The sequence below is a fragment of the Silurus meridionalis genome, chromosome 26 (genome assembly GCF_014805685.1).
Source record: "Silurus meridionalis isolate SWU-2019-XX chromosome 26, ASM1480568v1, whole genome shotgun sequence".
Taxonomy (NCBI): Eukaryota; Metazoa; Chordata; class Actinopteri; order Siluriformes; family Siluridae; genus Silurus; species Silurus meridionalis.
In genome coordinates, this window is record NC_060909.1 from 18,451,798 (window position 1) to 18,475,612 (window position 23,815).

The following is a 23,815-nucleotide window of genomic DNA, read 5'->3' on the forward strand; positions in this document are numbered from 1 at the left end:
TCATGTGTGGGGTTGCAGTTTATGAACGGCTCGCGCTCACACACAAACACACATTGCATTGCCTCGAGGGATTCATTTTTAACATCCAGCCCATACACACTCCCGTGAGGGACAAAAAGCAGAAGGAGCTCCAGCATGGAACAAACGCCGGCTGTTATTGTTTGCAGCTGCACAAGCGATCTGAAAGCACAGCAACATGCATTAGGTTTCTGGAAGTTTCTGGAACTGGGAGACCCTCACACACAATAATAATAATAATAATAATAATAATAATAATAAATAGAGTCACATGTTTTTACAAGCGATACATCTCTGGTTTTATTTGTTTATTTCTTCATATATTAAAACACCAATTATACAAATATAAAATAACAATAAATAAACAGGAAACACAAATAATCTTCATATCTTTGTAAAACGGTGTCACTCTAAGTTCTGTTTGCACAGCGTTGTGTTCTCTCACACTAAAACCTCGTCGAGGTGATTTCACGTCGTGGAATTAAAGAAACATGATATTACAATTTTAATGATGAGTCGTGTTTTCACGTGTCCGTGCAGCACCGGAGTCGCTCTTGGGATTGGAGCTCGTCCCATTATGAGGAGGCAACGGACGTCTGTGTAAAGCCGCCCCCCGGTCGCGTCAGCGGCTGCCCCGCACGACTTCGCCCACTTGCTCCTGATACAGTTGGAGTACCAGCTCACGGAGCTCGGCTCGCTTTCGGCGGACCTGTTGCCGCGGAAACCAGAGCTCGAGACGGAGCGGAAGGTCGAAGTGGACGATCGGGTTCTGACGGGGACAGAAAAGATTCGAGTCACGTCTCAAAATTCTATACGGACATGACGATTCTCTTTCATGGCAGCACGACGCCACAATGTACCAAACGTATGTGTACCTGTAGAAAGCTCTCGACATACTGCAGGAGGTAAAGGCCACAGTCGCTGCTGTTGTCCTGCAGAGGCACTTTGCAATGGCTCCTTTTAATGCTGTCCTTGTTGAACACTCGTGGAGTTCCTCTTCGTACCTCCCACTCCACCTGGAGGTACCTGAAAAGGGGTGGAGCAAAAGGACGGGTCAATTTGAGTGCGCTTCCTCCGGCAACGTCACAGCGATTCCTCAGAGAAGCACATGTGCTCCAATTAACCCCACCCACCACCTTGGACAGCGTATCTCCTGCCAGATCGCCTGTTTTTACAGCTGTTTGTTTTCCTAAATAGTGCTTTTTTTTATATATATATCCAACAGTCTGAAGTATTGTACCACCATGCTTTTTACCGTGTTCATCATATCTCAAAACTCTCTCTGTGTGTGTGTGTGTGTGTGTGTGTGTGTGTGTGTGTGTGTGCGTGCACGTGCATCTTGGGTAAAATCCAAATCAGAAACGCTCCTACAGCGAAAACAAAATGAGTCGTTTGCAGTCTAAAGGCATTTTTATTGTAACAGACAAATTGTGCTGTTCTGCCTTTTATTGTCCCAGGAAAAGCCGTCCATAAATAATACTCTCATGCTACAGTAACAGGCAGATCCTGGGTGTGTACAACGAGCACAAAGCTAACAAAAGTTATGTCGTCCTCTCCAGGGGGAAAAATGGGAAAACATCTAGACCCCTCCTACTTTCAGTCATCAACAGCCTAATGTTACTAATGAACTTCCCACATTCAGCTCACCAACCACCTGTTCTTTCTTTCTAATACCACTTATATTTCTTTCTCTTTCTTTCTTTCTTTCTTTCTTTCTATCAATCAATCAATCAATCAATCAATCAATCAATCAATCAATCAATCAATCAATCAATCAATCAATCAATCAAATCAAAATTTAGAACCTCTGAAACTCCACATCATGCCAAACAGAGAAAAGGCATTTCTACATCTGGGATGGGTTATAAGGTCATCTCCACATTATTTCAAATTTATCGTTCGATAGAAAGAACTAGGCTGAGACCATTACATGTTCCATCAAGACTCCAGGGCTCTTCACCTTTACCATCACTCATTTATTTTAGTTATGCAAGTTTCTGCTACATCAACTTCACTTTAGCTTTAAAAACAAGAATTTCCCCATTTAACTTTACGTTAAAGGCTTCATCATCTTTCATAACTACAAGGCAACATAATACCTAATAATATCAATATCTACAGTAAAGTTGTGTTAAACTCACTCTTGTAACAGCGTGCAGATGTGACAGTGGTTGGAGAGCTTCAGAGAATCCATGATTAGAATGCAAGGCCTAGAGAGAGAGGAGAGAGAATAATCAGATCAGCACTCACCCTACATGCCCCTCTCTCTGTTGTTTGTTTAGTGTGTGTGGAACTCCAGCATGTGCTCCAGGGCACGTAGTAACATACATGATGACTTGCCTTAGTTACCATGGTAACAGCCAGTACCAGTACAGTCATTTATTTATTTAATTATTTCTGATGCATAAGTATTTCATGCATGCTATCTTTATTTTTCTTTCTTCCACAATTATTTCATACCACCTTCCTTTCTTTCTTTTTTAATACCACTTTTTTCTTTCATTCCTTCTTTCTTTAACACCACTTTCTTTCATTCTTTTTCTTTAGTTCTCTCTCTCTCTCTCTCTCTCTCTCTCTCACACACACACACAAATGAAATACATTTTAATAAGCTGAATTGAAACAGTTCTCAGAAGCTCTCCTACCTCCTGGTGACCATGTTCCTCTGGCAGGTGAGCACAGTGCAGTCCTGAAACACACCCACATGTTGTCCATTGATGATTACTGCGATTATATCATTTATATCCAATGAATACTTTTGAATACAAATAAAAAAAAGCATAATGAGGGTTGTGTTTAAGTTTTTGCTAAGTTATACATAGAAAGCACAAGCAACATCCAGATGGGGGGTTTAGGCATGTCGAGTGTTTAGCCAACGAGGCCATTTGGAAAATGTCCCAAAACTTTATAAACACGTTTGGCAAAACACCCGGCGTTTTCCCCGGCTTAGCGCTGACATCCTCCTGTAAATACAGCCTGGTGAAGTGCGCCAGTGCCTCTTAGCCTTAACGCGTCTGATCATAAGATCAATATTTATTGCTGTGTATTTGATTTGCTCTTCTCGGTAAAGAGCAGAGATTTGGGAACTGTCCAAGGTTTTCAAAGGCAAAGGTCTTGTGTATATGTGTGTATGTGTGCGTGTGTGTTACCAAAGATCGCTGGATTTAAGAGCGCTGCCCTTTGAATTGCCCTTTGGATCAGCCGAATTTCCTGCAAACACACACACATTATTTATTTGGTTATGTTTATGAGTCTGTGAATTATCACTCAACTTGACAAGTCATGGTTAGTGTACTTTGATCTGATAGATAGATAGATAGATAGATAGATAGATAGATAGATAGATAGATAGATAGATAGATAGATAGATAGACAGATAGACAGATAGACAGATAGACAGACGTTCACATTCATTCAGTAGGGTTGGAGCTCTATAGCAGATGTTCCACTCTAACCCATGCAGATCTTCCACGAGCAGCTTTGTACACAGGAGTATTATGGAAGAGGTTTGGGTCTCCTAGTTTAAATGTAGGAAAAATGACATTCTAAAGCATCCGATCTCAATACAATTCAGGTGTCCCAGTACTTTTGACCTACTGTGTATTTGTGTGTGTGTGAGTTTGAGACAAACAATTGTACTGAATGTCCTTGGGATGAAACTAGCAAGATTTTTCCAGCCATATGTGGTTCTTCCTCAAACTCTTGAGAAACACACAATTGTATGAAATGTTCCCCTTTTACATGAACTAGGAGACCCAAACATGTTCCAGCATGACGATGCACAAAGCCAGGAACATCTGCTTTCCATGGGTTGGAAAGATGTGTGGAAGATCTCCTGCTATAGAGCTCCAGGCCTACTCACTTCACATACATCTGTGCCTAATTTTATGAACACCCTTGTGTCTGAATGAAAGCTCGAAGAACTCTGCACAAAATCTAGTGGAACATCTTCCCAGAAGAGCAGAGTTTCTTTGCATTATAATATGTTGTTTATCCGAGCTGTAAAAGCTGTGAAAAGAAAAAATCAAGTCAAAATGTACGGATTTTTCAAAACAAACGGAATAAATGAGCGTCAGACGGAGTGTGTGATCAGTTTCTCCGTGACTGCGTGTGTTTACATCATCGTGTCATTTTAGACCCGAAACGAGTTGTTCTTACACCTCCGGGAGACATCCAAACCACATGCAGGGAACAAGTACTGCTGGAAGTAATTCGATTAGACGTGTGGGAGTGTGAGCGCACGTGTGTGTGTGTGTGTGTGTGTGTGTGTGTGTGTGTGTGTGTGTGTGTGTAGAGCACCTGTTTGGCTTTTCTTCCACGACACACATTCGGGCTGCAGCAGACCCGGGAAACAGATCACCACCAGGTACCAGTGGGCTCTAGAGAGAAAGAGAGAGAGACAGAGATGGTGGTTGAAAGATAGAAATATCTTACACACACACACACACACACACACACACACACACACAATGTCTGCTCTATCTCACCAGACACCTGCATTCTCGCAAACCATACTAAAGTCGAGTCTGTGGCTCAAACATCTGGACAAACTTGTGTATGTGTGTATGAGATTGTTAAGTACATGTTTCCCTCTCAATGTTGTTTGTCTCATTTGCCCCTTCAGTCTCTAAGCAACGACATGACTTCATCAAACACACCTTTTCTCCATGAAAAGTGTGTGTGTGTGTGTGTGTGTGTGTGTGTGTGTGTGTGTGTGTCCAAAAGGGGAAACAAAAAAACTTACTCTTGATTGACAGGTATGAAGAGGTAGTCCTTGCTGAAGATGTCGACATTTCTGGTCCACGTTCTCACTCTGCCGTGTCGTCTGTACTGGGCTCTGCGAAAGACACACACACACACACACAAACATCATGTGTATACATTCAGACTGCAAGGGTTTATGTGTTTCATATATATTATGCGTGTAGGTTTAGATTTATGTGTTATGTCTAGTTTACATTTATTGTACACAGTACGCGTGTCGAAGCGTGTGTGTGTGTGTGTGAGAGAGAAAGAGAGAGAGTATGTGTGCGGTGCTTACGTGCCGCCGGCCTCCTCCTCGCTGCTGTTTGGTTTGCGTGTGAGCTGCTTGTAGAAGAAGCTGCTGAAGATGTGCGACCTTTCGGCCACGTCCCGATCCGCTCTTTCCAGCTGCAGGTACCTACAGAGTATCAATTTTACTTCCCTTGAGGTCATACAATTAATTAGAATGTAAATAAAACAACATTTTAATTAATAAACATCGACACGGGTCGGATCGCGGCACTCACTTGAGGTAGAAGTCGATGATGACGTCGTTGAGGAACTCGCCGTCCCTAAGGCACTCCAGGTCTTCGGTTGTCACGGTGATGCCGCCTTTACAGGGTGGAGGGGGGTATTGGATTAACCTGATGGGATGTTGTGGAAAAAGAAACACATACAAACATTGAGCAATTACAAAACACCAACTTGTCATATTCTGGGCAACTGTTTTGGAAAGTTTTTTACGAAATTGCTCTGCGAGGCTCGTGCATGGCAGTCTTGGTTTACTAATCAAAGCCCAACTTCAAAAGGTTTCGTGGAAACTTGATGGAAAAAACCTAAAGCAGTGACACAAACAAGTTTCCAAAAGAGCCCAGCGAATCGCCGCCAAGCAAAGCACAAAGTGCTGAATCAGCTTAATCACAATTATCAACCAGTACGGGAGTGAGAGGAAGGAGACGGGGGTGTTTCTGCTCCGGTAATCATCATGAAAGGCTACAATGCAGCTCATATCACAAGAACACAAACAAGAACCAGGGCCAGAGCAGGATTGAGATCAAACAGACAGAAAACATGGGAAAAACATAGCAAGAACAAGGAGGGCTAAAAGGAAATGAGGGAGCTCTAACCCTAGAACCAATAGAACCAGGAGAACCAGAGAAGTTCAGGAAAAGAGGCAGACAAATAAACACAATCTTAGGAAAATGAGAGGGCCAAAGAACAATGACGAAACAAGAGAACCCAGGACCCTCGGAAATCAAGGCAGCCAAAGAAACAAGAGAAATGAGCGAACACAGTAAATGATGCAGCCAAGAACCGAGAGGAACAAAACCCAAAGAACCAAGCAAAGAAATTGAAACCAGAGAATCAAGGACTTTGTTTAAAACAAGGCAATCGAGCAATCAAGGGGAAAAAAGGCACCTGGGGAAATGAGGCAGCAAAAGATGCCACCAGCAACAGACGGAGAGAACCGAGGGTAATTTGTGAAACAAGGTAACGAGGGAAGCGAGAAAACTAACACAAGTAAGGAAACAAGAAACACACAGCAAGAAGGAAGCGCAAGAAACCAAGGAATTGAAAAGAATGCAGAGAAGCTCAGGAATAGGAAACGCCAGACTGAAAACTGGAGGAGTGATTTGTTAATATAAAAAAATAAAAAATAAACAAAAAAGTCCTAGTGTACCTTCTGGGCATGTTTGGTTGCCTTGTATGGCTGCGAAGTGTGTGTCTGGTACATGTAACCTCTGGAACTTTGGTACTTTTGGTCCCATTGGTACTCTCCTGCAAACAAGCACAGGTGAATTAGAACTCAATCAGAAATCTAAAGCTGAGGTTATAGGAGGTGGGGACAAGGCAAAGGGCTCACCTGACTGGTTACTTTCCTCCCCAGCAGATTGAGGAAGTGTGCACCACGGGGGTGCCTCAGGACCCGCTTCAGCCCGTCCTCTTGGGACAGAGGTGTCCCTAAGGATGGCTGTCCTCTCCTTAAAGCCATCATGTCCATCAGAGATGCTAATGTGGCCTCCTGCAGCTCGTCCAACCGACCAATCAGGTGCACCAATACAAACGGGCAGGGCGGGGCTAAAAAAAAAAGTGTGTGTATGTATGTAAATATACATACATATATTGCAGTCCTTTTTACTTGTGGAACAAAGTCACAATCTGAGTTCCTACATGAACGTATTAAGTGGCGGACCGCAAGTTTGTTTAGACTCCGCCGCACTATTGTAAACGCACCCGATGTGTGTTTGTGCAGCGCCGAGAGTTCGGTGTGTATCAGTCGGGCCTGAGCGTCGCTCAAACTGAAGAAGAGGAGGGAGGATGAAGAGCCACGCAGCTCCGTCGACTCGAAGCCGCGAGGGTCCCACACGCCATATGCTTGCAGCTCCGAAGGAACCACACACACCGATACACACTCGCCGTCACCGCCGTCTGCCTCTGCCCCTGACCCAAAGACATATTCAAAACCAGATTTCTTCATCTGCTCTTCAACTCTGAGAAACGACAGCATGCTGATGTCACTTCCTATTTTTCACCGTACATAAAAATGGAACGTTTTGTATTCCTGACATGACTTTTTTTCTGTGTGTGTGTGTGTGTGTGTTTGTGTGGGCTTTACCTTTCAGCTGGATGGAGATGCTCTCTTCTGTGATCTACAAAAAAAGAGAGAGAGAAGAAAAAAAATAGAGAGAGAGAGAAAGAGAGCGAGAGAGAGAGAGATAGCGAGAGAGAGAGCGAGATGACCTGATGTCAGAGAACATGGGGTGACACGCAAGGTTTACACAGTCTTACTCCTGTTTATTGGTGCTTGATATGGCTTGTATTTCAGACAGAACGTTCTGTGTGTGTGTCTGTGTGTGTGTGTGTGTGTGTGTGAGATGTTCTGCACCAGGCTGTAACTGTTTATCACAGTCAATAAAAGCCAAAAAAAAAAAAACCATTTACTGTGTGTGTGTGGGTGTGCGTGGGTGTGCGTGCGTCAGATATTACAGCACACTACAAGACGTACTACTTGGCCTTACATGATGCATCTGAGGAGCGTCCTGCCGATGGACATTGTGCCACAGCTGGAATAATACCAGATGTGCACATTGTACATTCTTTGCTTAATTGTGAGAACATGCAGCTTGTGTTTGGTGTCTCTGAACATTCGCTCGTTTCTTGTGTTCTTGGTGTTACACATTTCCTCACAAACCATGCAGTGGAACAGCGGGAAAAACAGCTAAAACTGAGGAATGCAAAAATAAGGACACACACACCATGACTGGTCCATTGGCGTAACTCCGCGTCATGCCAAAGTACAGAGTGGAGAAAGCGAGTTCCATGGTGGCAGGAGAAGATGAACTCTGACCTCCGGAAAGGACATTTTGGCTCTTCTGTGTATGAGAGAGAGAAAATGCAGTAAGACAAAAACAAAGTGAGACATAAGAGGGAGAGACATAGACAAAGAAAGAAGACCAATGAAGAAACATAGGGGAAAAAAGATACAAAATTTGAAAGAGACACTTAAGATCAGAGATAAAGACAGAGACATAAACAGAGAGCACAAAATGTAGAAAGACAGACAGAAAAAGAAACAGGGTAAGGGAGAGAAAGAGAGAGAGAGAGAGAGAGAGAGAGAGAGAGAGAATCTGACTGACATTCACACACACCTGTACATCAGGGTTTATTTGAGCACCTCTGTGTGCTTCATCCTCTCCTCATCTTCATCACCACTGGATAGCACAACTGTACGCACGCACGCACACACACACACACACACACACACACAGATGAACATTCACAAATCTCCATCTTTCCTAAAAGTGGAAGATATTATAACAGCAAGTGGAGTGCAAATGGGACGTTCAAAAGACGTGAAATCCTATCATGCCCAGGTGTCCACAAACTTTTGTCTACATAGTGTTGTTTCGACTCAAAGACACACATCAGTGGCGTGGTGTAAGATCCAGGGTTGGGTGGAAAAGTAAAGTGATTATTTTTGAGAGCTGGCGGAAATATGGGTCAGGAAAAACCTAAAACAAAAAAAAAAAACATTTACTGTGTGTGTGTGGGTGTGCGTGGGTGTGCGTGCGTCAGATATTACAGCACACTACAAGACGTACTACTTGGCCTTACATGATGCATCTGAGGAGCGTCCTGCCGATGGACATTGTGCCACAGCTGGAATAATACCAGATGTGCACATTGTACATTCTTTGCTTAATTGTGAGAACATGCAGCTTGTGTTTGGTGTCTCTGAACATTCGCTCGTTTCTTGTGTTCTTGGTGTTACACATTTCCTCACAAACCATGCAGTGGAACAGCGGGAAAAACAGCTAAAACTGAGGAATGCAAAAATAAGGACACACACACCATGACTGGTCCATTGGCGTAACTCCGCGTCATGCCAAAGTACAGAGTGGAGAAAGCGAGTTCCATGGTGGCAGGAGAAGATGAACTCTGACCTCCGGAAAGGACATTTTGGCTCTTCTGTGTATGAGAGAGAAAATGCAGTAAGACAAAAACAAAGTGAGACATAAGAGGGAGAGACATAGACAAAGAAAGAAGACCAATGAAGAAACATAGGGGAAAAAAGATACAAAATTTGAAAGAGACACTTAAGATCAGAGATAAAGACAGAGACATAAACAGAGAGCAAAAATGTAGAAAGACAGACAGAAAAAGAAACAGGGTAAGGGAGAGAAAGAGAGAGAGAGAGAGAGAGAGAGAGAGAGAGAGAGAATCTGACTGACATTCACACACACCTGTACATCAGGGTTTATTTGAGCACCTCTGTGTGCTTCATCCTCTCCCTCATCTTCATCACCACTGGATAGCACAACTGTACGCGCACGCACGCACACACACACACACACACACACACACACACACACAGATGAACATTCACAAATCTCCATCTTTCCCTGAAAAGTGGAAGATATTATAACAGCAAGTGGAGTGCAAATGGGACGTTCAAAAAGACGTGAAATCCTATCATGCCCAGGTGTCCACAAACTTTTGTCTACATAGTGTTGTTTCGACTCAAAGACACACATCAGTGGCGTGGTGTAAGATCCAGGGTTGGGTGGAAAAGTAAAGTGATTATTTTTTGAGAGCTGGCGGGAAATATGGGTCAGGAAAAAACCTAAAACAAAAAAAAAAAAAACAGAAGCCAAAACAAAATGGTTAATGGCTGTAAAAAAAAAAAAAGTTTGTGGATTAGAAAAAGCCACAGTTCTGATGTATTTTTTTGCGAAAACGCTGAGCTCAGAGGTACATCGCTGCCACGAGCATTAGGAGATTATTGAATGTGCTTTTAATTATCCGGTTATAGCGGGATAAAAAAACGTTGGGAACGATATTGGGAAGCTGGTCGGAAAATACGCAAACGCTGACACTGAGGAAGAAAATGAAGGCGTAGCGATACGACGAAGAAATTACACTCCAATTTTACGAGAAGAAATGAGATTTCAGGGTTTCGGTTTGTATCAGTTCGCTTTGCACACTAGCCACGCTCAGCCCTCGCACCTTCTCCAGTTCCTGAGGGCCGATGTTGGAAAAAAACACGGAAAAAAATAAAAAGCGTCCCAAAATGAGAACTGAAACACTTTTTCCCAGTCGCACTTCCAGGAAAGTGTATAAAAGCGATTCTACAGGACAGAACGCTGGAGCGAATAGAACCGACCGCGCGCCGAATATCTGTCAAAAATCGATCCACTTTATTAGGATTTTGCATTAGATGTCAACCGGTTTGCAAAACTGCAGACAGGCTTCGAAAAAAATTTAATCGATTGGTGAATGCTAAGCTCCGCCTTCAAACTTTAGGCCACACCTCCTTCCATGGAAACTGCCTCAAGATAAAGAAGAAAAGATCGGGTCATTTGAGCGACTTGGTTCTTCGAATCTCGTTCTTCAAAATGTACAAATCCTTTTTTGACTCATTTATCAGGCTCTAAAGCAGATCCCTAACACCTAAACACACACTTCTAAATATGTAAACATGACAAATTGTGATAAACAGAATGAGTCGATTCACCTCATATATCTTCTGATCCGTGTCGTTAGTTCTTTCATCATGTGACTCCCATAGTTATTATAACAATAATGAGAAGATCCGACCCCGAAAACCCGATCCATCGCGTTGTGTCTACGGGAGAAAAGAACGTGACAAAAGAACGAACGACTCGGACCAGAGGACTCTTGAGAAGAACGACTCAATTGTTTTCTGTAAATAACTGAGTCACATTGAAGACTCGTTCACAAGAACGAATCCTTTATGAACAAACGATCCCAATACACAATCACAATGCTAAACTGGTGTCTATTGGTTTGAGTTGTGAGCGACGTTTGAGTGGTAGATTGCGGTCGCTGGTGTGCATACAGATAGAAAAAAAAAAGAAAGTAATTGTAATCACGATCATGCAGAGTCGTGTACGCACTGGGTTCTGCGCAGCTCGCTCTGCCTCGCTTGTTCGTTTTAAGCGAAAGTCTGAGGCGGAGTTTCCTGGTGTTTGGAGAGTCGGCGTCCGCGGGCGTCCCCGCTAGCGTCGCACGCACTCCGTCTTCGGTGGGCTCGGGTGTGAGCCGTCCGTTCGGCTTGTCCTTTACCCCCGTGTTCTTCAGCATAGAAAGAAATATAGTTACTTCAACGAGTCATCTTTTTTTTTTTTTTTTACAAATGAGTACCCCACAGTATACGTGTGCATAGCCAAAAGTATTGGGACACTTGTCTTTTCCAGTAGTGACGGGAAGATCGGATCATTTTAGTGACTATGAATGTCGTTCCTTTAATTGCCTTCATAGCGTATATTGGAGTCACATGACAAAAGAACAAACATCTCGGATTAGAAGAGTCGAGAGGTAAACAACTCAATTTTGTGTCCTGTACATAACCTACGAAGATTTCGCGATGCTTTGCTCATGCGAGTCCGGTAGAAAATTAACGAATCACTCAATGAGTCGACTCGTTCTTCTGAATCACATTAAAAACCTGTCAGTACTTTCCAGTCAAATGCATGTTCTTCCTGAATCTTGGAGGCACCAGGCAACCCAAATCTAGAGCATGACAATGCCCCTGTATATTCCATATTCAGTATTTTTAGTAGTAACTATAAAAAGCACAAATCTCACCACAGATTGTTGTGTGTCTCGGACCGGAGACGCCGTCGTCTTCGTCTCTGTGTCTTCGGGCTGTGAAGGATGGAGGTTCTCACTGAGCCTGGGTTCTAAAGGACAGGAAAGAAAAGAGAAGAGATTACGCACCGAAGATCAAAGTGCAAGTGAGCAAAAGTATTAGGACACCAGACTTTTCCCGGCATGTGTGAAACTTCCACAAACTCAAGGCACACAATTGTACAGGACTTGTTTGGATGCTATACCAGACTTAAACCTGTTCCAGCAGATAAGATGCAGATATATTAGAAGTGACAGGATGTTCAAAAAGCACAACCCAGTCATGCTCAGGTGTCCTTATTTCGGACATATTTTGAAGCAAAAATTAAAATTTTTTTTAGAACTTTCTAGAGAAAGTCTTTGCCTTTGAGACTGAAGCAAGCGAGCGGGAGAAGAAAAAGATTAGAAAAGATGAGGAAAAAAAAAAAAAAACAGCAGGATGTTCGTTTTAAAGCTCTATAAAGTGAAACTTGTTTCTTTATCGGCGTTATGAGGCCAGGAAAATGGTCTTCCAGCAGAAGTGGCGAGAAACGAGGACAGAGAAGGAAAAAGGAGTAAGAAATGAATAATGAAGGAAATGAGGAAAAACTAAAGGAGAGCAAATTTTGGACTTTAAGAGCTAATTAATGCGCGTGTAAGCAAGTTTCCCTCGTTAGCATCTGAAAACCTGAACCGCACCCTGGTCCGAACGTAACCTTTGACCTTGGGTGTTTTCGTCCTCACCACATTGCTTTTTAGCTGCGGGGGTGTGTTTGTCGTCCTCACGCTGACGCAGCTTGTCTGACGCTCTCTTGGGTCTCCATCTGCAACACACACACACACACACACACACACACACACACACATACATACATACATACACACACACACACACACACACACACACATATATATTTGTGTATTGATGGCTTTCACATTTCATTCATTTCTTAGTTTTATCCTTTATTAATTAAAAGAAAGACAGGATGGGATAGTAATTTAAATGTTGACTGGGTTAGTAACACACACACACACACACACACACACACTGCATGGAAAAAACGTCATTTTTCTTACCGAATGCTCAATAAATTCTGATACACTCGTCATGTGTATTTTTATTAAAAAATGTAAGATAGCAGCGCCATCAGGTGGCTGTTTTTAAATTTGCATTAACAAATAATATAAAGGAATAGCGTATGCAACCGTAGTGTCCAGTCCAACACTGCCCCGTAGTGGTAGCCTACAGAAATTCAGCTCTAAATTAAGCACAAGATCAGATTGGTTTTGTTTATTACTTTTATTTTATTTAATTACCACACCCTAGGCACGCTGTTCATGTTGTCCATGTTGTGAGTTCTGTATCTCACCGCTCTGCTCCAATGAATCCAGGCTTCGTTTCTCTCCTTCCGTTCACGCAGCTGCTTCCGTTCGGCTTCTGCTTGTTAAAAGGGACTCGATTCCAGGGTGACTGTAAACCAAGGAAGCATCCGAACATTACGACTGGCTCTTAATTAAGGCATTTGACTTAAACGATAAAAAAACAGGATCTCGGACATCCAAAAAGCTACAGAACAATCTGGGCGAAAGTTAAAGGCTGAGGCACATATACACATATCTGGTACGCACAAATCGAAAATCGATAAAAACAGCGAGTTTAAAGACACTGAAACATCCGTAAAGACGACTCAGGACCACCACAGCGTGAAACATTTCTGATCTTGCAAAACTAAAAATGCATCATCTCTAAAGTGAAGCATGGGGGTGGTAGCATCACATTCTGTAACCACTTGTTTTCCCTTCCAAATAATCTTTTTTTTTTCCTGATCACTGTCTTTCTGTCAGACCCACAACTGGGCCAAAATCCCTGGGTTAATGATTAAAGTTTTCCAGAACTTTCTCTTAGACCTGCTTTGATATCTGCTTGATCTTCATGACCTTATTTGCTTTGGTATGTTTCCAACAAGTACGGGTGAACTTCAACCAAGTGACAACCGTTCCACTCATCATCTCCTCCTCTACTAAAGAGTCCAAAAGCACCAAACACTAATCCCTATAAAGACAATACCCATCTACAGTGCATCGAGGGAATACCGTACACCTATAATCGGGGAATATTCTGAGAATAATCCGGGAATGTTTTCTTTTCCCCGCTACCCATTCGTCTGTGAGTGGAAAACAATTCGTCGAACAATTCGTAGACAACCACATAATTATTCAAGGTGTCCTACTTTGGGTGTGACGTCATCCTGAAGCTTCGCCAGTGGTGACGTCATGCGAATGCCAGAGGAAGCCGAAGGTTGCTTCATCTTCGGGATTTTAAACGGACTCCCCATCTTTATAATGCGTCATTACACAGGGGAAAAATTTAACTTTTATGAATGCATAATGCACACTGTTTAAAAAGCGAGATATTTTCTAGGCTGACGTGAGTAAAACCGTAAATAAATGTCAAAACGCAGCAGATGATAACGTTACTCCTGGTCTCGTTTTATAAAACACGTCCTTCTTCTTCACTTCCAGACATTTATCCGAAAACCGAATCCGCACTGCTCAGATTAAAACCTATTTACAGCCCTGAGCTAGCTAGCTGGCTAACGTTCATTACGTAGGAGTTGTATATATCAGCACGTAGCTAACTAAATTAAACGGAGCTATAATCTCATTATAACGCAATTACTTGTACTGTTACACTAAAAACCCGATTAGCAAAAATAAAACGCCTCTAAAAAAGGGGGTTTAATAACTAGTTTGTATACAGCAGACACCAGGATTTAATGCTTAGCTACGCAAAGCTAATGCTAATGTTGTTCCGGCTCCTCCTTCTTCTCCGTCTTTCTCCCAGCGAGCAGAGAGAATTAACTACTGACACCTTGTGGCGCGGAGGACCACAAGTGCTGCTTGATTTTAACGCTCATAAAATCAAGTCAGTGGCGGTGTTGTGCCAAATTCCGACCCCATGCCTGAAGTCTACCTCCCCTTCGCGTGCACGCGGACAGTACCGCCGTGTTTCCTGTAGGTGGCACTCGAAACACGGAAAGTTCGCTCAAGCTCTTTTCTGATCCTTATATCAAACGTTCAAAAACTAGTTTCCTGTAGGTGGCATCACATAGATCAATCATATTTAACGATTTGCAAACTGAGACAACACACAAATAAAAAACTTATAAAAAAGTGAGAGTTAAAAGATTTGTCTGTTGATTGATTACATTTACAACGTTTCACTGTGATAGAATGAAATGTAGTCTTTTACATATACATTATTACTTGTGTAGGTGCATAATAAAATTATAAATTAATTAATTAATAAAAAAAAATAATAATTTTATATATATATATATATATATATATATATATATATATATATATATATATATATATATATATATATAAAATATGAGTATTTCTGGATATGTAAATTATTGTAAATATATTTTGAAATAGATTTTGTTGGCCTTTTTTTGTATATAGCTTCAAAATATATTTGAAAATATCGTTTTTTTAATGGGAAGTGTATCAGACCCATTTTAGTGACTCTTTTAAGGGGGTACAATCAATGCAGCTTATTAAAATAAATAAAATAAAATAAATGCCATTATGATTGTCGGTTTGTTCAACTTTATTATGTCTTGTTTTCTTGTTGTTTTGTTTTCCATTTATGTTCTTTTGTAGGTCATCAACACTGACAGCTTTTTTTGAATGGTATATATTTATATATCAACTTAAAAAAAAATATGGCTCCATGAAGGCCATTTCTGGCCAGACTTCTACAGACAGTAAATATGTGGAGGGCTTTTAAGTTTCAGATTTTGGAATGAGATTACATCTGTTAGGGAGGAACGATGTAAACATTTGCAACAGCAGCCCCCCTGTCCTAAACTAATTCTCTCAATATTTTGCTAGCGGATCAATTTTACCTTCTGTTCATAATTGACCAGTGTCAATATAAATGATAACAATTGGTAAATCTGATAAAAGGCAGATAAATTTATACAAAAAAATACAAATGAATCAAAAATAAAAAGAAATTTGGCCCCAAACAAGTTCACTGAACAGCAGTGTACGTACTATACACATACCTTAGGTCTGCAGAACTTGAGCCCTGAGCAGGTAGATCAAGTTGTGAGTGTGAGAGAGAGAGAGAGAGAGAGAGAGAGAGAGAGAAAGTACACATTTCATCTTATGAATAGTGTTTTGTGTTGTAAATGTTTGTTGCACATTTTGAAACCGTGATTAATGTGGTATGGGGCTCCCATTTAATGCCTTCTTTTTCTCTGTTTTGTCCATTGACTCCTCCACTGTCTCCTCTATGGTCTCTTCTACTTTCTCCCCTTCTGTCTCTCTTGATGTCTTCTCCACCACTCTTCCACCATCTCCTTCTCTGATCTGGAAACCTTTTAGGCCTTGTTGCCTGGTAACAAACATGCTTGCAGCCAGATCACGTTATTTATCCGGAAAAAATAATCTTAACTGCTGATTGGCTTCTACATGGCATTTAACTGTGTATGGTGTATGACTTTCACATTGGACCTCCTGGAGTGTTTAAAGGCTCTGGCATGGAGAAGCTGTTGCTGGATCTGTGATGATCACAAATGTTGAGCTCAGTAGCTCCTACTTTTATACCAAAGACTGTAGAAAGAACATTTAATTATAATCTTATACTCTAGTGCTCATGTTAGTTCTCACTCTCCAGTGTTCTGTACTGTGGAAAGATTTATGATCAAACTCTTGATGTCACCTAAATGAGGATGGGGTCCCCTTTTCAGTCTGGTTCCTCTCAAGGTTTCTTCCTCATAACATCTAAGGGAGTTTTTCCTTGCCACAGTCACCATGGCTGCTCATCAGGGGTAAATGCACACCATTCACCTTCACTGTTAAATTCTGTAAAGCTGCTTTGAGACAATGTCTGTTGTGAAAAGCGCTATATAAATAAACTTGACTTGACTTGACTCGACTTGACTCGTGATTGTCCTCCACAACTTTACCTTAGTGACAGAGTTTTCCTTTTTCACCCAGTTTTAAACCTCCAGTTTTAAAACCTCTGCAGCTGTTTTATTTTTGAGTTAATGAACGTGTTGCAAAGTACATATGAATGAATGATCTTTAGCACCTGCTTGGTATATTTGGTTAATCATACACCTGACTCTGATCCCACAAAATCCCTGACTTTGTACAAGTGTACAGTGTGCAAATCTAAGATTTGAAAGTCAAACACGAATATTTATTAGTTTTAGTTTTTTGCATTTGCACCTTCTTCATTTGCATACTTTACATTTTGAATAAAATAAAATTGGTCTGAATGTTAACGGATGAGAAATTAAAAGTAAATTCAAACCCATTTGGCAGCGCGCTATTGGACAGAGGGACGCAACGGCGTGTGTCACGTGTTCATATCGCATTTTTTTAAATCAAACTACAGTTATTTACATTTAAAATATGCGGTCGTTGATTCGCTGTACTATGAACACGTGACCAAGAAGGAAGAGATTCGAATATGTGTGTGTGTGTGTGTGTGTGTGTGTGTGTGTGTGTGTGTGTGTGTGTGTGTGTGTGTATGCATCTTAACTAGAAAATATTTTAACATTTATATCACAATTATTTCTAAATATTTTTTTAATTCATTCTGGTAAATAAGATCTTACTTAAATTAGGGTTAGGACTTTGATGGCAAACCTAATATTTTGATATAAATCTAAACAGAAAAAGGAGGAGGAGCCTATAGAGGAGATAAGAGGGACTATAAATGTGCTCCTTATTAGTTTATCTGCACTGATGAAAAACCCAACATGATGCATCTCACTACTTCTCAGTAAGTATTAAATATAAATATATTTGGTCTGTCAATCCTTAAAAATATTTAATCTTAATTAAATGTATGATTTCCATGTGTTAACTTGTGCTTAATCACACATTTTACTTTGTTCTAAATGCACCTTAAATAAATACTTTTCACATTTTTAATACTCAACATGGTCATGGACAAATATAGATGCTTTATGCAATGTATGCTTATTATTAGTGAAACATTAGAGCATGAAGACCAAATATTCTTGTAAATGTTTTTAAGTAATTATGGTGTTTTAAATTACATAAAAAAATCAGGACACCAAATGGAACTTTTGCTGAGTTTCCACATGGACGGTTTTATTTGTCGGACGTGCACATCATGGCAGATTTTGGGGCTTGATTTGAGACTTGGTGCATCAGTAGAACAAATGTTTGTTGATCAAAATGTATTGTTCGGTGGAGTTGATTTTTAAAAATTTGTTTATATCCGAGTAAAGAAAGAACACGATGAATAAATGTGTGTTGCGTTTAAAGTTTTCATTTTGCCTCTTTTATATTTATTTTTTATATTTTTATTAAAAAAAACGAACAAACAAATGGGTGCTGCATTAATCATGCGTTTATAAAATGAATGAAAGCGTTCATTTTTACAGCCCTAAAACATATATATAGGTGCATCGCAATAAATTAAAATATCATTCAAAATGTGATTTATTTTAGTAATTCAATACAAAAAGTGAAACTCGTATATTATATAGACTAATCACAAACACTGATATATTTTGATGATTATGGCTTACAGCTAATGAAAATTCAGTATTTCAGAAAATAAGAATATTGTGAAAAATTTTAATATCGGAGGCTCATGGTGTCACACTCTTATCAGCTCATTAAATCCAAACATTTTTATTGAATTTATTAAGATGCACCTGTATGTGTGTATATACAGTGGGTACAGAAAGTATTCAGACCCCCTTAAATTTTTTCACTCTGTTATACTGCAGCCATTTGCTAAAATCATTTAAGTTCATTTTTCTTCCTCATTAATGTACACATAGCACCCCATATTGACAGAAAAACACAGAATTGTTGACATTTTTGCAGATTTAAAAAAAAGAAAAACTATGAAATATTGCATACTTTTTGCTCAGTATTTAGTAAAAGCACCCTGTTGATCTAATACAGCCAGGAGTCTTTTTGGGAAAGATGCAACAAGTTTTTCACACCTGGATTTGGGGATCCTCTGCCATTCCTCCTTGCAGATCCTCTCCAGTTCTGTCAGGTTGGATGGTAAATGTTGGTGGACAGCCATTTTTAGGTCTCTCCAGAGATGCTCAATTGGGTTTAAGTCAGGGCTCTGGCTGGGCCATTCAAGAACAGTCACGGAGTTGTTGTAAAGCCACTCCTTCGTTATTTTAGCTGTGTGCTTAGGGTAATTGTCTTGTTGGAAGGTAAAACTTCAGCCCAGTCTGAGGTCCAGAGCACTCTGGAGAAGGTTTGCGTCCAGGAAATTCCTGTACTTGGCCGAATTTATCTTTCCCTTGATTGCAACCAGTCGATTTGATTTGGATTCGTGTTGCAGTTTAACAAAGTTATGTATGTAGAATGGAATTTACTACAAAAGAAATCAGTGTTCATACTTAGCTTTGTTGTTGCACACACACACACAGCTCAGGATTAATATAAAAATAAAAGGGGTGGGTGTTTAGTCTGTTTATTTATTTATTGTATGAACTCATGACCTCCCCAGTGTTCAAGCACTTATTAAAATATAAATGCCATTGTTTGTTGGTTTGTTCACTTTTATTATGGATAAAAAATGTGTTCTCTATTTTGTGGTGTCCCTGCATGGTGGTCAGTTAAGACATGGGGACTTTTGGGACAGGGGCATCAAAGCACTAAAGATCACTAACATGATAAACATGTGTACAGTATTTGATTAGAGCTCGTTTTTTGTTCTTCAGTGGTGGACAGTAAACATGCCATTCCTCAATTCTCTGTTTTTATCAATAGGTGATTAAATTGGATTTGCCTTTGAAGAAATGGAAAGAAGATGCTACAGATTTATTTTCTACTTTGGGTATGTGTGTAAATGATGTACAGAATCGATAGAAAATTGTCAGACTGGTTGAGGGGAGTTTAATGGGATTTTTTCTGCTTGTTTGAGTGATAGATTGTTGCTGTAAATATGTGTTTTTATTTTTTTTATTTAACTTATTGCTGAACTTGTCTCAGATTGCTTTCCAGTTCTGGGAGATAAAGGTAAGAGCATAACACATACATCATTAAGGACATGAATTGCAGTTTTTTTATGTAAATTTCTCTGTGCATATCTGCTGTTTTGTATTTTTAATTTCAGCACAGAGCATCACAATTGAAGCTGTTCAAGGAGACTCTGTGATTTTACCGTGTTCAGCTCGTGGCTATGAAAAGGACGTGTTCTGGCGATGCAATACCACCAAGACAGTGTATGACATAATTGAAGGTAAAGAGGATTTATATGAACAGGATGCTGTGTTCAGGGGCAGAGTCAAAAGTTTTCCATCAAAGTTCACAGAAGGTAATTACTCCATCAGACTGAGTGATGTGATCTACAGTGATGCAGGAAATTACAGTTGTAAGATCCCTTACACCAATACTGTCCATGTAGAACTGAGGCTTAACGGTGAGTATGGGTGTTTTTCTTTTTTTAAACCTTAACTCTTATTTTATAGCATTATTTCCAGATTCTAATAGACAGACAGCTCGTTTTCTAGAACAGAAACTGGCAGTAGAGCAGCTCCAAACGCTCCAGCGTTTGTGTTCAGACGGCCGTGTGTTTAGTACATTCAGGCATTTGGCAGAGGTTCTTATCCAGATATCTCATTTATATAGTTGAGCAGGTTAGAACCCAGCAGCACTGAAAAGGCCAATGAAAAAAAGATCAATAATTGTAGACATTTTTTTTAACATCCTATTCCATATTTAATCCCCATTTGCTGTTATAACAGCCTCCACTCTTCTGGAAAGATGCTTCACTAGACTTTGGAGTGTGCTAGTGCAGATTTGTTTAAGCAGTTGAAAGAGGAAAATATCAACCGTGTGGACACATGACACGATTTCTTTCATCTGTATTAGACAGACATTTTTAAAGGGTCATTAGTGAACATGTTTTATTCTACCATATCATTCTCAACTCTTTTAACAGGACGTGGCCGTAACAGCGGCATCACGACAAGCACAGACTGGGTAGCAGTGTTTCTGCTCATCTGCCTTCTGTAGTACAGATTCGCTCTCTAAAGAGGACTGGAATTGAAACGTGTGGAAAGATTGAGCACTACTTAGTGTTTACATAGTTATAAAATAACTACAGTGGACTTAAAAAGTCTACACACCTTTTATGAAATTGCAGGTTTTTAAAATATAAAAACAAAAATACCATTATAAATATCAGACTTAATACTTCTTGAATGTGATCTTCCAGCAAACAAGAGCCCATAATGAAAATAAATATTTAATAATTGGGAATATTTTAATTAAAAAAAAAACCTGCACACCCTTTTATAATGGGGGCTCTGACTCCTGTACAGTCACATTTAAAATAAGGCCTGTAGGTAAATGACACACCTGCCATTAACTACAGTGATTCTGATTAAAATCCAGATAAATGTCAGCTGTTGCTGTAGAAACTTCTTGAATATTTGGAGTTGCATTCTACTGAGAGCCATGGGCCACAAAACGTTGCCAAAGAAACTAAGAGACTTAATTGCTCAAAGGTACCAACCAGGAGAGGGATATTAAAAAATATTGACGGTTTAGAGACAGTGGCATTGAATAAAAGACAGGAGGTGGAGCTGGAGGTAGCAGAGTTGATGTTGAGGTTTCTGTTGGGAATGGACGATGGACAGGATTAGAAATGAGTTTATTAGAGGGACAGCACTTGTAGGACATTTTAGAGACAAGGTGAGGGAGATGAGATTGAGATGGTTTGGACATGTGCAGAGGAGGGACATTGGGTATATCAGTAGGAGAATGCTGAGGATGGAGCTGCCAGAAAGGAGGAAAAGAGAAAGACCAAGGAGGAGGTTTATGGATGTGGTGAGGATAGACATGCAGGTAGTTGGTTTAAAAGAGGCAGATGTAGAGGACAGGGGGGTATGGAGACGGATGGTCCGCTGTGGTGACATCTAATGGGAGAAGCCGAAAGAAGAAAAAGAAGATTGAAGGCACTAACTGCACCATGGAACACTGTCAAAAAAATCATCAATAAGTAGTGAAAATCAACTAGGGTGTGTTGCTTTTTTTATTTAATATCTTTTTCCTTGAGATTTTTGTCTGCAGGAAATCATTATCATCAGTTATTTCTGTCTTTCCATTTTTTAATACCTGCAGTTTCGTAAGGGGTTGTAGACTTTTTAAATTCATTGTATTCTCATTTATTCCTGCTTTGTTTTTGTTAATTATTTTAGGTTGTGTATGTCTTCTAACCGTCTGTATTTACTAAGGTTTTTCAATGTTAAAGACGATCGCATGCCCCGTCAATTTAACTTCCTTTACTTCCAGGGAAACTCGCATTTAGAAGTCTGAAAGTGATGTAAAGTACAGCTTTAACCATCTAAAATACCTAGTATACAAAGGGTACAATGCCAACAACTCCTTTCCTGTATGAGTAGCCTTGTGCTGAATTTTCTGTTGTCACTGTTAACAATTTTTCAAAAATTACACAGTGTTTAACTGTAAAATAAACTGTATTTTACTGTAGGACAATTATAGTACAGTATGTTACTGTATTGTATAGATGCATTATGGGAAAGTTCCCCTTGGCGGCATTAAAAAACAGTATTTTTCATTTACTGTAAATCAAATTACTGTTAAAAAATTTTTTGGGCAAAACCTGACCAATCACAGAGACACATTTATTTCATGCCTGGAGGAAGAAGAAAACTGAGACACAGATGCAAGAACTTGACAGCTGCACTAAACTTTCAAAATGTCAACATCGTGGAGAAAGAGAACAGACATCTGGATTAATTTTACATTCGATGTAACGGAAATTCATTTGTAAACGGTGTTTAGTGAAAATCTCTTGAAGCGCCATTCGGAGAAATTCATGAAAGGGTGAGCAGCTAAACATTTTTTTTTACTCTTTGGTTTATAAATGTTATTTGAAAGCTTACCCTAGTTAGTGTGTTTTGCTAAACCTGAAATATGATACAGGGCTCGACAAGTTTTGCTTGATTACCCGAAGCCTCTCGGGATAAAATCTCTTACTGCTCCACACTGAATAACTTTCTTAACTTTCTTTGCAATTTTTTGTAGCAAGGATTAATCTATACTTAATTTTTGCTGTGTTGTTTTAATTTAATTTGATTGCTTTATTCAGTTTCTCTCTGACACATGACACAATTTCTTTCAGATGTATTAGACAAAGCCATTTGTAAAGGGTCTATGTTGAACATGTGCTATTCTACCATATTGTTTACTGACATCTTTAACTCTTTTAACAGGAAGTGACCATAACAGCGGCATCAGGACAAGCACAGAGAGTGAATCCGAATAACAGAACGCTACTCATTGTTTTAGCTCATCTGCGTTGTTATTCGGATTTGCTCTCTGAAGAGGACAAGAAGTGAAATGTGTGGAAGGATCATGCTGTCATGCAACACTGCTTAGGGTTCTAAGCACTAATAGGCCATAATGCTAAAGTTATAAAATAAACAAGTGCTTACATAGTTATAAAATAACTACAGTGGATTAAAAAAAGATGAAACATTAATATCAGACTTATTACTTCTTGAATGTGACAAAAAAAGACTAGAGAATATTGATGGAATAAAGGGAACAACTCTCTCCTGGCTTAGGTTTTATTTGACTGATGGAAAAGGTAAGTTCTCCACACTCTCTGAGGTAAAGTTTGGTGTTCTGCAAGGATCTGTCTTAGGCCCACTGCTTTTCTCTTTATATATGCTGCCTCTAGGTGAAATTATACATAAACATGGTATTTGCTTCCATTGCTATGCTGATGATACACAGCTGTATATTTCAGCAAAGCCAGATGAGAGAGATCAGCTTAACAATGTTGAGGAGTGTGTAAAGGACATTAGACAGTGGATGCTTGATAACTTTCTTATGCTTAACTCGGATAAGATGGAAGTAC

At 40.0% G+C, this 23,815-nt stretch overlaps 2 protein-coding genes across 2 annotated transcripts; one reads left to right on the forward strand and one right to left on the reverse strand.

The window, feature by feature from the left end:
* Nucleotides 1-297: 297 nt before the first annotated feature.
* senp7b (SUMO specific peptidase 7b) lies at nt 298-14,749 on the reverse strand. The gene is made up of 23 exons (XM_046840397.1): nt 14,124-14,749; nt 13,263-13,363; nt 12,637-12,716; nt 11,872-11,966; nt 11,181-11,358; nt 9,507-9,583; nt 9,115-9,231; nt 8,412-8,453; nt 8,019-8,135; nt 7,379-7,412; nt 6,997-7,203; nt 6,626-6,840; nt 6,443-6,540; nt 5,289-5,405; nt 5,060-5,179; nt 4,763-4,855; nt 4,318-4,397; nt 3,168-3,228; nt 2,664-2,707; nt 2,355-2,358; nt 2,160-2,228; nt 894-1,044; nt 298-787 (listed from the first exon to the last, which is right to left on the reverse strand). The coding sequence occupies exons 1-23, from the start codon at nt 14,226-14,228 to the stop codon at nt 641-643; spliced, it is 2,352 nt and encodes a 783-aa protein (XP_046696353.1). The 5' UTR covers nt 14,229-14,749; the 3' UTR covers nt 298-640.
* A 4,843-nt stretch (nt 14,750-19,592) lies between these two features.
* LOC124379819 (programmed cell death 1 ligand 1-like) lies at nt 19,593-23,664 on the forward strand. Its single transcript, XM_046840398.1, has 4 exons — nt 19,593-19,605; nt 19,915-19,941; nt 20,039-20,344; nt 22,592-23,664. Exons 1-4 carry the CDS (start codon nt 19,593-19,595, stop codon nt 22,687-22,689), a joined length of 444 nt encoding a protein of 147 aa, XP_046696354.1. The 3' UTR covers nt 22,690-23,664.
* Nucleotides 23,665-23,815: the final 151 nt, after the last annotated feature.

Bases quoted from the DNA above. Each gene is read 5' to 3' on its own strand.
- senp7b (XM_046840397.1), bottom strand. From the start codon at position 14,228: ATGGGGAGTCCGTTTAAAATCCCGAAGATGAAGCAACCTTCGGCTTCC. The intron at 7,204-7,378 runs GTAAAGCCCACA...TCTTTGGGTCAG, and splicing joins CATCTCCATCCAGCTGAAAG to GGGCAGAGGCAGACGGCGGT. The intron at 5,180-5,288 runs GTGAGTGCCGCG...GATACTCTGTAG, and splicing joins ATCATCGACTTCTACCTCAA to GTACCTGCAGCTGGAAAGAG.
- LOC124379819 (XM_046840398.1), top strand. The intron at 19,942-20,038 runs GTAAGAGCATAA...TTTTAATTTCAG, and splicing joins TCCAGTTCTGGGAGATAAAG to CACAGAGCATCACAATTGAA. The intron at 20,345-22,591 runs GTGAGTATGGGT...TCATGCCTGGAG, and splicing joins TGTAGAACTGAGGCTTAACG to GAAGAAGAAAACTGAGACAC.